Raw genomic sequence first — 14283 nt, 5'->3', positions numbered from 1 at the left:
AAACAAACTCGGTATTACAAGCTTAAACTCTCCCAAACAAGTCATTCTGGCTAACAGCATGTGTAATTAAAGTTAAAAGCATACTAAAATAACACTTTAGCTGTTGACCTTAAAGATCCTTTTGAAAAACTCAACCAAAACACCAGCATATGAGGGAGCGGCATGACTTTTTGTCTACTGAAGACAGTATCGCAAGACAAGGCTGCATATACCCTTCTGTGGTTCAAATGAAAGCACTGATAGGACGTTACAGCTGAGCTATGCTAAATAGACTTATTCAATCCCCCTTTACACAACTGGGTTTAACTAGTTCAGAACTTAAATTTCATCTCAGATTGGTCCTTGTAGAGGGATAAGAGTTTATTTGCACTAACCATCCCAAAACTCCAGTTTCCAAGTAACTTATGTAAGGTTTGTTCTTGGGTTCTTGCCGAGTTTAAAAGGAAGAAACTGAGGCCAACACAAGAAGATCCAATATGAAGGAATTTATTCAGGCTCCTGGGCGAGGTTCTACGGTCCGATAGGAGGGGCCGGAGAAGTCCCACAGACTCCTCTCAGACGTGGGGTTTTATAGGGAGCAAAGGAGCTTGATTGGATGTGGGAGAGCAGGACTACTATTGGGTAAGGTTACAAGCCTTTGTTTGTATACAAGACTTGGCTGCTATTGGTTAGAATTACTCGGCTGCTATTGGCTAAAATCCCAAGACCCTGCTTGCATACTGGGTTCTTTAAGGAAAGGCCAGGCTGTGCGAGAAGGGGAGAAGGTAACATGCCAGAGCTTGTCCGAGCTTTCGGGGAACAAAGGGGATGGGGGTGTGCGTCCAAGCTCCTGGTGAGGCAATTGGCCTTACAACTTAGAAACCTCACCATTCAGACAAAAGCAGAGAGCAGTACTCAGAAGCTCACAGTATCAGGTCAGGTGTGGTGGCTCACACCTGTAATCCCAGCACTTTGAGGGGACCAAGGTGGGAGGATTGCTTGAGCCCAGGAGCTGGAGACCAGCCTGGGCAACATGGCAAAACCCCATCTCTACAAAAAAAAAATACAAAAGTTAGCTGGGTATGGTGATGTGTACCTGTAGTCCCAGCTACTCAGGAGGCTCAAGTAAGAGGATAGCTTGAGCCTGGGAGATTGAGGTTACAGTGAACCATGATTGTACCACTGTACCCTCGCCTGGGAGAGAGAGCAAGATCCTGCCTCAAAAAAAATGCTTGACCAGAATCTTTCTCAATCCCCCTTCTCCCCCAAACCCCCTATGGATTTAGGCTGTACTTTTTAAAAGAAGCAAACAGGCCGGGCGCGGTGGCTCAAGCCTGTAATCCCAGCACTTTGGGAGGCCGAGGCGGGTGGATCACGAGGTCAGGAGATCGAGACCATCCTGGTCAACATGGTGAAACCCCGTCTCTACTAAAAATACAAAAAATTAGCTGGGCACGGTGGCGCGTGCCTGTAATCCCAGCTACTCAGGAGGCTGAGGCAGGAGAATTGCCTGAACCCAGGAGGCGGAGGTTGCGGTGAGCCGAGATAGCGCCATTGCACTCCAGCCTAGGTAACAAGAGCGAAACTCCGTCTCAAAAAAAAAAAAAAAAAAAAAGAAGCAAACAGTATTACTAGGTATATACCCAAAGGATTATAAATCATTCTATTATAAAGACACATGCACAAATATGTTCATAGCGGCACTGTTTACAATAGCAAAGACCTGGAACCAACCCAAATGCCCATCGATGATAGACTGGACAAGGAAAATGTGGCACATATACACCATGGAATACTATGCAGCCATAAAAAATGGTAAGTTTGTGTCCTTTATAGGGACACCGATGAATCTGGAAACCATCATTCTCAGCAAACTGACACAAGAACAGAAAATCAAACACCACATGTTCTCACTCATAGACGGGTATTGAACAACGAGAACACATGGACACAAATGAGAACACATGGATACAGGGAGGGGAGCATCACACACTGGGGCCTGTTGGCAGAGGGCAAGGGAGGGACAGCGGCGGGGCAGGGAAGGTTGGGGAGGGATAATATGGGGAGAAATGCCAGATGTAGGTGATGGGGGAATGGAGGCAGCAAACCACATTGCCATGTGTGTACCTATGCAACAGTCCTACATGTTCTGCACATGTACCCCAGAACCTAAAGTACAATAAAAAAGAACAAAAAAAAAGAAGCAGCAAACAGTAAAACATTGATCCCCATTTTTTTGTACAACGTATCTCAAGAAAGGAAGGCTCTGAATCTTGCAAAGGGTAGAAAACCACAGCTCTTGCCTATGCAATCATTAGAGACAAACTGTAGGCACTTAAGTGTTGATTGGGTTATCAGTGGTAAGTGAAGTCATCTGTCTAGTCACAAACCCCTCTTTCTCTCGCTGTTGTTTTTAACTCTCAAGTAACTGGAACAAAAGTTATGACAGATCATGGCAGCGATGTGTTTTCAGAATTAATTTGGCAAATACATCATAATTCATCACAATAACACAAGTTATTTGGAAATTATACCTAAGCATAAGAGTCATCTGAATTTGGTTGAGTACAGAAATATACTATATATAATATATAGTATATACTATGTTTATGTCTGCATTAGTGTAAACAGCTACCTACTATCACTTCCCTTTTCCACCTCTTCCCTTCGGAATTGCATTACTGAATGGTTTCAGCTTTGTTTGTAGTATTAACATTACACAAAAATAACTTCACAGATTGCAGGAAGATGTGGCCAACAATAGCAGGAATTAAATAGAAAACTGTCTATTTAATTTCAATCCAGTGCTCCTGTGTGTAAATAAGGGCGACTTCAGCAATCTTGCATCTGTCAGAAACCTGAGAAGAGTCTGAGCCCTCATGGAGAACTCATTGAGAAATCCCTCAAGCGCAATTTAGTATGTGGCCTTTTACAGACACTCAGCCTGGTACAGAGGAGAAAGACCATAACAGTCCCGAGCTGAGTTAAAAAAAAAATACTGAATTAAATGACAATTCAAGTGGGTAGGAGAGATAGCAGAACAGAAGCCCAGACCCGAAATAAGCAACAGACAGCTTAATTCAAACTACCAAAAAGTTGTGTTTAACCCCAGTCTCAAACATCTTATACTCATCAGAATGTTCAGCACTAGAACTGAAATTACGACAATGTATTGCCACTTTGTTTTTAAATGCTAGGGATAAAGCCTGTTTGTTATAATTTGGGGTTTTACTGAACCGCTACTTACCAAACCAATAAATAAGAAAAAGCACAGCCCTAGAACACAACAGAGCAAGGACAAACCTGTGTTATCCTTCCCTAGCCTTCCCACGAAGAACTCACAGCGCTATTTTCAGTCTCATGTTGATAGGAGGCTCAGAAAGCCAACAACAACCAGAAATTATACTAACACACCAAAGAGTCCTCTTCTGCGTGAAAAGGCAATGTTAGGTAATGCCTATTAACACTAAAGTCTACTCTGCTAGATATCATGTTATGAATACACTGAACATACACCATTCATAAACCAAAATTATAAAAATGTTCATTTTAATGACATAACTGTCATATTAAAGCCTTAATGTTTCAGGGTGACAAGTCTGGAAAGAAACATAGGCAAATATTTTCCATTTTTGACAGTGTTAAGTGACCAATGAATGCCAGCACTTGATGAGCAGAGGGAAAGTAACTGGGAGTGATTCCAACGAGATGGAACACCACCCCCTTACACCATATTGGTGAGGAAAGCTGGATGAAGATTTCCAAAGAAGGCGGCCCTGTGGAGTGGGCTTCAGGCTTGCCGGATCTGGACTCCCTCAATAGCTTCTTCTGGAATGCACTTAAAACACAGATTTCTTCAGTGAAAATCAAGCAGCATCACAGATACACATGCAGGGACTGACAGAAATGCTGCATTAATGTACCACATTCATGGAAATTTTGCACTATGTATTGCTAATGAGGGCCAACATCAATCACGTAGTAGCAAGAAACCATTTGCTCATGTAGATTCACCTCGTTTATAAAACTTTGTGGTTATCATTTCACACAGTGAAGCCACCATATGTTCTGAGAGCTTGTCACATTAAAGTACTTCCACCTCTTGTAATCAGAAATAAACAATAGTGTTAAAAAAAAAAAATAAGGGACTGATGTTCTGTTTCTTGTAATTAGAAATAAACATTAATAGTGTTAAAGTACTTCCACCAACCTAAAGTTGGCACTGCACATACTGAATGAGCACAGCGTTCCTCCTAGAACTCAACGGGCTCTGCTGTCTGTGTGGTTTACCAAAGGGCAAAAAGCTGGGTCTCAGTCAACTGCTGAGTGCATTAGACTACAGAGGCTGTAGTCCTCAGGCCTCCGCCTCAAGGCAAGGGTAACACAGGAAAGATAACCTCCCATCTTCGACACCCAGCGGGGAGGAGGGGAAAGAACATACACAAGTTGAGGAGCCCTTTTTCAGTTAATCAAGTCAGCGGCCTTACGAACCATCCAGAAACCACACACACAAACAAAACACCCTGCTGGAGGTATCACCACCTTAATCCAAACCTGGTACCTCTGCCACCAAGGCCAGCCTGGGCAAAGATTAACCTGTGGTCCTCGGCCTTGGGTTCACTGACAGGGCCACCTTGGAGAGACAGAGCGGGCCAACTTTCTGTTTGTTTTAAAGGAAATGCTTCCTGGCACATGTTTAGGACTCTGAACTCTGCACATGAAGCCACGTGGTTGGTGCTAATCTGGCTCCATCCACTCACGATCGGCCGGCCGGAGCAACCTCTTTCCGAGGGCAGCCCCTGGCTGGGTAATCGACACCATCTCGTTCAAGTCACCCGGGCTCCCACCGGATTCCCTGAGCCCAGTGCCTCGACCTCTCCACACAGCAATCCTCCGGCGCGAGGGGAGCCGGGAGGAAAGGGGTTGGGGGGTTTCTGCAGGGAGGGAGTAACACCCGTGAGGCCAACGACTCAAGCGGCTCAGGTGAAGTCTGAGGGCGCGGGACAGGAGGAGACGCCCGCCCTTCCAGTCAAGACGACTTTGCACTACAGAGTGCGCCGGCGCCCTACGTGCAGTGCCCACCTGTAGCCACAGCAAACAAACTTTCCTCTCCCTCTGGGTTGGAAGAATCCAGTTCCTTACGCCACCCCCTGGCCCCAGCCCGCGGCGGCCCGGAGCTCCGCGGACTCCTCACCTGATACCCCTAAAACGCCAACCTGGTCTGTCCCAGAGCGCAGCCCCCACACTGCCCGCGCACCCCGTTGGCGTATGAGGAGTGGAGGGTCTAAATTGCCATCTGGAGATTAGTAATTGGGGGGAGGGGGAACGGGGAACGCCGTTCACTGCCCTTTGCAACTCCAGCTCCCAACTTTGCCAAGCCGCACACCCGGCTCCCTCGGCTTCATCAACGCGGTTCTCGGGGAGGAGGCTCCCCAAGGCCAGCGGGAGCCCCGCGCGCCCGGCACACTTACAGCCATAGCGAGGTCTCTGCAGCAACGGCAGCTCTTCGTGGGGCATCCTGCGAGTCTCCGGGGGCCCGCCCGGGGCGCGTCCCCCGCGGCTCCCCTCGCTGGCCAGGCTCGCCGGCTCTGCGCCCAGCCGGCGCGCTCAGATCCCGCCTCTTGCCGCTTTCCCCTGGCCGCCCCGAGATCGGCGACCCGCTCGCTCGGTGCTCTCTCGCCAGCGCCAGCCGCGGCCGCCGCGCGCTGACACTCGAGTAAAAGTGAACTCTCCTCCCTCGCTCCCTGGCCGGCCGCCGCCGCCTCCTGCAGCAGGTTTCCTTTCTCCTCCAGCCAGGCCCCGTTATTCTCCGCGGTGGGAGCGCGCGCCGAGACGCAGCGACCCCTACCGCGTGCCGGGCGCAGCGCCCAGGCCGCGTGGACCCGCCCCTTCTCCCCCGGGGGAGAGGGAAGGGGCCGAGAGGGACGCCGGGCCGGGACCCCCTGCGGCTGGGGCCTCCGCGCAGCTGGCGGCCTGGGGTGGTGGCCGCCCCGCCTGATTTCTCGCTTCTAGAGCGTTTCGAGGGTGGAAGTGAACCAACGCGGAGAAGTACAAGAAAAACCGCAGAAGTCACAGGCAACCCTGGGTGTCCGGGGTGTTGCTCAGTTACTGAGGGACAAACAGCGCGGTTCCTTTTCCTCTGGGGAGACTGCACGTTGACTTTTGTTCTTAGGTTTTTTTTTTTTTTTTTTTTTTTTTTTTTGGCTTCAAAAGTTGCTTCTGTCACTTTTTGTCTACAAAATACAGGGAGTGTGTGTGCTGGAGGAACAAGATAAACCCAGCAACCACTCAAAACACAACCGCGAGTCATCCCCTCCCTCCGATCACCTTGTGCCCGCCCCCGCCCCAAAGTGCAGAGCCGTCGCTCCGGCCCAGCTGGGGTCGCAAGCCACAGAAACCTTTTCCGGCCAAGTTTTTAAGGAAATTAAACTGCATGTGGCTGTTTTGAAATCGGGGTTTTCATGCGGTCGCCAGGAGCTGTTTTTCTCTTTGTGCCTGAGAGTGATAAAATCTGGAGGGAATACGGGGCCCTTCTATACCTGTGCCCTCACCTGTTCGACAATTGTGGAGTGGGTGGATGCCGATGATGGGAAAAACAAACGGAGGGCGGGCGATAAGCAATTATTCAGAGCCGGGCGCGGCGGCTCACGCCTGTAATCCCAGCTCTTTGTGAAGCCGAGAAACAAGGATCCCTTGAGCCCAAGAGTTACAGACCAGCCTGGGCAGCATAGCGAGACACCGTCTCTACAAAAAAAAATATTAAAATTAGCCGGTGCGGTGGGTGCGCCTGCAGTCCCAGCACTCAGGAAACCGAGGTGGGAGGATTGCCTGAGCCCTGGAGTACGAAGCTGCAGTGAGTTGTGACTGCGCCACTGCACTCCAGCCTGGGTGACAGGGCAAGACCCTGTCTTTAAAAAAATTAAAAAGAGGCCGATCACAGTGGCTCACGCCTGTAATCCCAGCACTTTGGGAGGCCGAGGTGGGTGGATCACGAGGTCAGGAGTTCAAGACCAGCCTGGCCAAGATGTTGAAACTCTGTCTCTACTAAAAATACAAAAATTAGCTGGGCGTGGTGGCACGTGCCTGTAATCCCAGCTACTCAGGAGGCTGAGGCAAGAGAATTGCTTGAACCTGGGAGGCAGACGTTGCAGTGAGCCGAGATCGCACCATTGCACTCCAGCCTGGGTGACAGAGTGAGAGTCTGTCTCAAAAAAAAAAAAATTTAAAAAGAAATTATTTCTCTGAGGAAATGGTGGCACCGTGACACTAACCATTTTTTTTTTATTATGCAAGGATACAGAGAATGACCAGCTGTTTTCCATTTCATATGGGCGATGCAGTCCTCAAACACGTTGAAACTCAGATTCTTGGGCCCCGCCCTCGGAATTTCCGACTCAGTGGGTCTGGGCTGGGGCTCATGAATTTGCATTTCTAATTTCTAGCAAACTGCCAGGTGATGCTGACACTGCAGAGCGTGCTTAGAGTGGCTCTGTGAGTAGTAGATGCGCACAGGGACGCAAGCTGGACACAGGGAACTCTCAAGTCACACGGGATAGCAAAAGAAGTATTTTTTTTCCTGATGGCGTTAGATTCTCACCTGTTTGGAATGGGATGAGTGGGATTTTCCTTTTTTTTTTTTTTTTTTTTGTCTTTCTTCCCACCCCCCGCCCCCCACGAGCAGTTTTGCTCTTGTTGCCCAGGCTACAGTGCAATGGTGTGATCTCGGCTCACAGCAACCTCCACCTCCAGGGTTAAGCGATTCTCCTGCCTCGGCCTCGCGTTTAGCTGGAATTACAGGCATGCGCAGCCACGTTCGGTTAATTTTGTATTTTTAGTGGAGAGGGGGTTTCTCCATGTTGATCAGGCTGGTCTCGAACTCTAGACCTCAGGTATTCCACCCGCCTCAGCCTCCCAAAGTGCTGGGATTACGGGCATGAACCACCGGGCCCAGCTGGGTTTTCCTTTCTTAAAAAGCAGACGCTTATTGTAAGAACAATTCAAAGGTGAAATGGCCATATTTGAGGCACAGCACCCTGTCAATCAATATTCGCCCAGAGGAGAAATGTGGAAGGGGATTTTCCTACATGTTAGGAGATGCTGAATTAAATGATATCTAAAGTTCATTCCATTTCTGTTGTTCCATTTGTCAAGTATTAACAATTAAGTCCTTACATATATCAATTTTCATTTGAGTGTATGATTTAGAGCCCAAATAAATGGGTAGTCTATATATTTAGAGGTAGGGGGAAAATCGATGTAAACTAAAATGGTCTAGGAAGGTGATAGGGTTTGAAAGTGTGGTTGAGGTGGAAGTGTGTTAAGAGCTGGATGGAGGCTGGGTGCGGTGACTCACGCCTGTAATCCCAGCACTTTGAGAGGCTGAGGCGGGCAGATTATGAGGCCAAGAGAGCAAGACCATCCTGGCCAACACCGTGAAACCCTGTCTCTACTAAAAATATAAAAAAATTAGCTGGGCGTGGTGGCACGCCCCTGTGGTCCTAGCTACTTGAGAGGCTAAGGCAGAAGAATTGCTTGAACCCAGGAGGCGGAGGTTGCAGTGAGCTGAGATTGCACCACTGCACTCCAGCCTGGTGACAGAGCAAGACTCTGTCTCAAAAAAAAAAAAAAAAAAAAAAAAAAAAGGAGCTGGATGGAGAACATCCAAAGGAAAGAGTCAATGGGGTGGAGCCCAAGTTGGGCTGGATTGGAGTAGTGACCCTGTTGTCAGGTTGTGAAGGGCCCTGAGTGTCTGGCTAAGAGGACTGGAGATTATCGTAGAAACATTCAAGAACTCTTAAAAGTTTTGAGTATGGACGCTGCAGAATGCAAGGGAGTTTACGGAAGGTGAATATTGGAGCAGGTTATAGGATAGGTTGGGATGGGACAACCTGGAGATGTTGACATCCCATGGAAGGGGTTTGGACAGAGATTGAAGAGAGAGGTAAGAAGAACCTCAATGAGGCTGACATCAGTAAGGGAGATGAACGGGGTGTTTTAATACACACAAGTTGATGCCATCAACATGTATAGATATCACACACACTAAGAAGTAGATTAAGTAAATATCTGTTAATAGTAGAAAGTGAAGGTTAAAGCATAAATAGGTGATTGGGAGGGCAGTAGTTCTAAGTTCATGTTCTAGCTGGTCAGCTCTTTAAAGGATCGGAGGTGGCATCAAGGCTCTGTCTGGGTAATCTTAGGAAGAACTTGAAGACTAAGAGGAAATTGGAAAAGCAAGTGCTCTTGTTATTTTGCAAGTGCTAAAATTAATCATGGGCATTTTGGGCCAGGCACAGTGGCTCACTCCTGCAATCCCAGCACTTTGGGAGGCTGAGGTGAGTGGATCACGAGGTCCGGAGGTGGAGACCATTCTGGCTAATATGGTGAAACCCGTCTCTACTAAAAATACAAAATTTAGCTGGGCGTGAGGCTGAGGCAGGAGAATCGCTTGAACCCGGGAGTCAGAAGTTGCAGTGAGCTGAGATTGTACCACTGCACTCCAGCTTGGTGACAGAGCAAAACTCTGTCTTAAAAAAAAAATAACAATAATGGGCATTTTGGTCTGCACTAAGTGGGTAAGAATACAGGTCTCACAGGTCACTTCACCTCAGCATCTCAGAAAAGAAATTTGCCTGCAGAATGCTGCACTATTTTCTCTTCGAGTTTGACATTGGAGAATAATTCAAATAGATATAAGGCACTATGTCAGCTTACTTTGCCATCTGATTCATCTGATTGTGCTTGCAATAATATTAAAAACAAAAATGAAGGCCATCTAGTGAAAAAAACTTTTTCAAGAAGATGGTTATTTTCTTTAATATAAAACAAAAGAAAACATTAATAAATGACTAGACATGCTAAAACAATTTTTAAGCAATGTTATTTTAAAAAATTGATTTTTTTTAAGGCCCATGTTTTCTTTTGACAAGTTAAAATAAAGGTATTTGGGAAAATGCAACTTTTAAAATAACAACAGATTATATCAAGATAATCACTGGAAAAAAGTGTGTCTGAGTAAAAATCTTAGCACACTTTAATACTCTATTTGCCTTTGAAATGATTTGGTTATTTTCCAATAATATCATTTTAACATGTATACCCAAAATAGTGACAGTCGCCAGAAATGAGGAATGAGGAAATCATAGGAGAGAAATTATTATTCAAGCAGTGTTCAAAGTACTGGGAGTACTTGGGTTATTAAAGTTTTGTAACTCGTTCCCATTCCCAGAAAAAGAGAGATGCTCAAAAGAAACAGAAAGCACACTTTATTGCAAAGGAGACTCCTATGTCTAGAAAGAAAACTCTTACAGTCCAACCTGAAATTTACAAAAAAATTAAAAAGAATCAGAAATGAATGAAACAATCACTGTTTCAGTTCTCAAAAACAAAAATGGGAGTAGTAATGTTAGGAGAGGAAACACTATAGAATGATGGCTTCTTAGCATCATTTTACAACCAAGGAAACTGAGGTAGAGAGAGATGCATGATTTCCATAGTCATGGAAAAATAGGGCCTAAATGACATTCCAGGCCTCCTGAGAGTCTCTGCCCATTGGTTTTTCTACTGTACATATTTTTGTCAATATATATGTTTTTCAAGAAAATCCTTTTTATGTCACTAAAGTCTATGATTAGGGACAATTTTCAAATATTTTATGAATGTTAAATCAGTAAGTCAGCAATCTTGCCTTTTTTCTTTTTTCATTTTCTAAGCAATTCAAAATTTGGAAACATTGTCTAGACTTTAATTTTAGCCAATTAAATACACTACATATAATTCCATTATTATTTTTCACATTTCACAGTTTAAGAAAGTTTGAGCTTAAGTGATTCTGATAAGACAATCCCCAGGGTAGCCTGTAAAAGAGCAGGAAGAGAAAGCAACATTGATTTTTAGGTAGTCCCCTTCATTCCTTTTAAAAATAATAATATAATAATAATAATATTTTTTGCAGCAAGAGTCCCACTATGTTGTCAGGCTGGTCTCAACTCCTGCCTACGCCTCCCAATGTGCTGGGATTACAGGTGTGAGCTACTGTGCTCAGCCCCATTCTTTATCTTCTTTATCCTGCATTACTGCATTAATTTTCTCAATTGCATGTATCACCTGACATATTGTATATTGGATTGTTTATTGTTTGTAATTCCTCTCTAGAATGAGAGCTGCTTATTTTTATTTTATTTTTTTGAGATGAGATCTCACTCTGTCACCCAAACTGCAGTACAGTCATGCAATCTCAGCTCACTGCAGCCTCCACCTCCCAGGTTCAAGCAATCCTCCCGCTTCAGCCACCAGAATAGCTGGGATTATAGGTATGCACTACCATGCCTGGCTAATTTTTGTATTTTTAGTAGGGATGGGGTTTCACCATGTTGACCAGGCTGGTCTCGAACTCCTGACCTCAAGTAATCTTCCTGCCTCAGTCTCCCAAAGTACTAGGATTACAGGCATGAGCCACCACACCAGGGGAATTCGAGCTTCTTAACAACTGGAACTTGGTCTAATTTATCATTGCTGTGTGTCCAGGATATGTAGCAATGCCTGGCATGTAGTAGCTGCTCGATTATTTTGTTGCAATGAATTTACTATGATAAATTATATGTACCAGTCAATATACTTGAAATACTTGTTACTTTCATTCTGGTAACAACTCTGGGAAGAAGATAGAGTGATCCTTATTTAACGGCAAAGCAACAGACTCATAGAGACTGTAGTATATGGCAGAGCTGGGTTTGTCTGAGTCCACACAATTTCCCCAACAGAAACTGGTAAATTGAACTACGAGTTTCAACATTTTCACCTTTTACTAAATACATGTTGTCTTTTCCCAGGTGAACACTAAAGGACCTACTACAAATGACCCCAAGTCACCATCATCTATTTGCCATTACAAAGAACTAGGACCCTGGGGACCATTTGGTATCCAGGCAATAGTTCTGATTATAGTTTTACTGCTAATCCCTTTTAGTTCCTTGTTGGTCTTCTATGCATGAATGAGACAAAATATGAATGGTACTTACTAAAGGGCTCTCTACCACATAACTGTAAAGTTGTTCTGAATCAATGTTTTGAAATCACGTATGCTTTCCCATTGACTGTACTCCAACTATATTTTATCTTAATCTCGATTGATCTTTGGCAGTAGCTCATTGTCCTAACTTTAATCTTCCCTGCCTGACATATTCCCTTCTAGAAGATTCTGTATTAATTGATTGATGACAGACAAACTTCTAGGTGACCTATGAGACCTTGAATATTTTGAATGAAGCTTCACAATTTATTAGGAAATGAAAATGAAAGCAACCATTAGGTGACAAAGTTTAAATGTTTAACAAGTGTGGGGAATCGGGAACTCTCATACAGTGTTAACGGCGGTGTAACTTTGAGCAACCATTTCGAGGAATAAGTTGGTCATCTCTAGTTAAAGTAAATATGTACATTTCACGAAACTCCGCAATTTCACATCTATTAAGGTGCTTTAGAAAAGCCCCCACATACAGGAGGACATGTACAAGGATGTTCATGCCAGAGAAAAATGAAACAATCTAAATGGCCTGTAGTGGCAGAATGGATAGACAGATGTTGTAGTATATAAAAATAAGATAGAGAAGGCTGGGCGTGGTGGCTCACACCTGTAATCCCAGCACTTTGCGAGGCCGAGGTGGGTGGATCACTTGAGGTCAGGATTCCAAGACCAGCCTGGCCAGCATGGTAAAACCCTGTCTCTAGTAAAAATGCAAAAATTAGCTGGGCATATTGGTGGGTGCCTGTAATCCCAGCTACTTGGGAGGCTGAGGTGGGAGGATCGCTTGGACCTTGGAGACGGAGGTTGCAGTGAGTTAAGATTGCACCACTGCACTCCAGCCTGGGTGATAGAGCAAAACTCCATCTCAATAAAATAAAATAAAATAAAAATAAGAGAATGATAAATACAATGTTATACCATATATGTGTAATTATAAACACATGAAATAATATTACATATGTTGTGATAGATGCATATAGTAAAAGTATGGAAAACATGTACAAGAAGAACATGCCAATTTCAGAATAGAAACAACCTCTGAGAAATTAGGGAAGAGAATGGAAGCCAAGGATGTAGACAAAGAATATCAAATATATCCATAACATTTAATTTCCTTTTTAAAAACTAGAGAAAATATGACATTTGTTATATTCAGGGAATATGTACATAAGTATTTAATGTTTTATCCTCTATGTCTTTCTTTTGTTTGGAATGTTTTTCAATTTTTTTTTAAGGAACAAGTATTCTGTTAATATATTCAAAGTAAAAATAATGTCTTAGTTTGTTGGTTTACCACTTTTTAAAGTTCAGATTTAAGTTTTCTTAATACAGGCAAATCTGTATTATTTCAAAACAAGGCCCCAGTGAGATGTTGATGGTGGCAATATGAATATGCAAACACATAAGTCTTTCTAGGAAGGTGCTTATGATTTATTGAAAAAGTTGTAGCTTCTACCCTAAAACTCAGCTCCTTCCTAGGGGGCAGCTAAGACCAGCTAATGACCAGCATCTCCATTTTGGGATTGATTAGTGACTCCTTATTCTCCTGTTCATACTTACCAAGGAACAGCTCTTCATGAATGAAGAGCTGACCATAGGTCTGGCCTATTGTTGAGGCAGAAATTGCCACATTGTCATAAAGTACTACTTACATATTTTTGTGGGTCCTGCTTCATTATAGTCTTTCTCGGCTAGGCATGGTAGCACATGCCTGTAATCCCAGACTTTGGGAGGCCAAGGTGGAAGATCACTTGAGGCCTAGAGTTTGAGACCAGCCTGGGCAACATAGCAAGACCCCATTCTGTAAAGAAAAAGGAAAAATATTAATAAAAATGAAATCAAGTCTTTCTGGTCTGTCTTTCTTTCTTTCTCTCTCTCTCTTTCTTTCTTTCTTTTTCTTTCTGTAGCTACTCAGCTGCTAATGATCGTTACTGTTTGTTAAGAGTTAACTTCACATCTGGATCTGGTCAGCCCCTCGCCAAGTGCAAAAGGGAATAGTGAACCAAAGAATATCATGGCCAGGGAGGCAGACATCACCAAAGACTGCATTTTGTCAGACCATAAATAAAACTGTCACCTCAAACTCCACAAACAAAACCAGAATCGTTCAATTCCGCCTTGCTCTTCATCCACTAAAACATGTCTTTCCTCTAATTTCCATACCCTGTTAATATATACATTTTCAGTCACTTAGGTTCAAAACCTTAATCATTTTGTATTCCTTTGGAATCATTCCTTAGCATCCAGTTAGTCCTTCATCCTTGGTGATTTTTTTGTTC

At 44.3% G+C, this 14283-nt stretch overlaps 1 protein-coding gene across 1 annotated transcript in view; it reads right to left on the bottom strand.

The window, feature by feature from the left end:
• Nucleotides 1–5758, bottom strand: part of IQGAP2 (IQ motif containing GTPase activating protein 2) — a 316353-nt gene extending 310595 nt beyond the window's left edge. The window contains exon 1 of the mRNA XM_064376064.1: nt 5451–5758. Coding sequence (XP_064232134.1) covers nt 5451–5496 — 46 coding nt within the window. The 5' untranslated portion in view covers nt 5497–5758. The remainder of the gene's footprint in view (nt 1–5450) is intronic.
• Nucleotides 5759–14283: the final 8525 nt, after the last annotated feature.

This window comes from Aotus nancymaae, unplaced genomic scaffold (assembly GCF_030222135.1).
Source record: "Aotus nancymaae isolate 86718 unplaced genomic scaffold, 86718_ANA_hifiasm-v0.15.2.pri h1tg000014l, whole genome shotgun sequence".
NCBI lineage: Eukaryota > Metazoa > Chordata > Mammalia > Primates > Aotidae > Aotus > Aotus nancymaae.
Note: the sequence above shows the minus strand (reverse complement) of the source record. Positions and strands in the feature narration are given on the sequence as shown.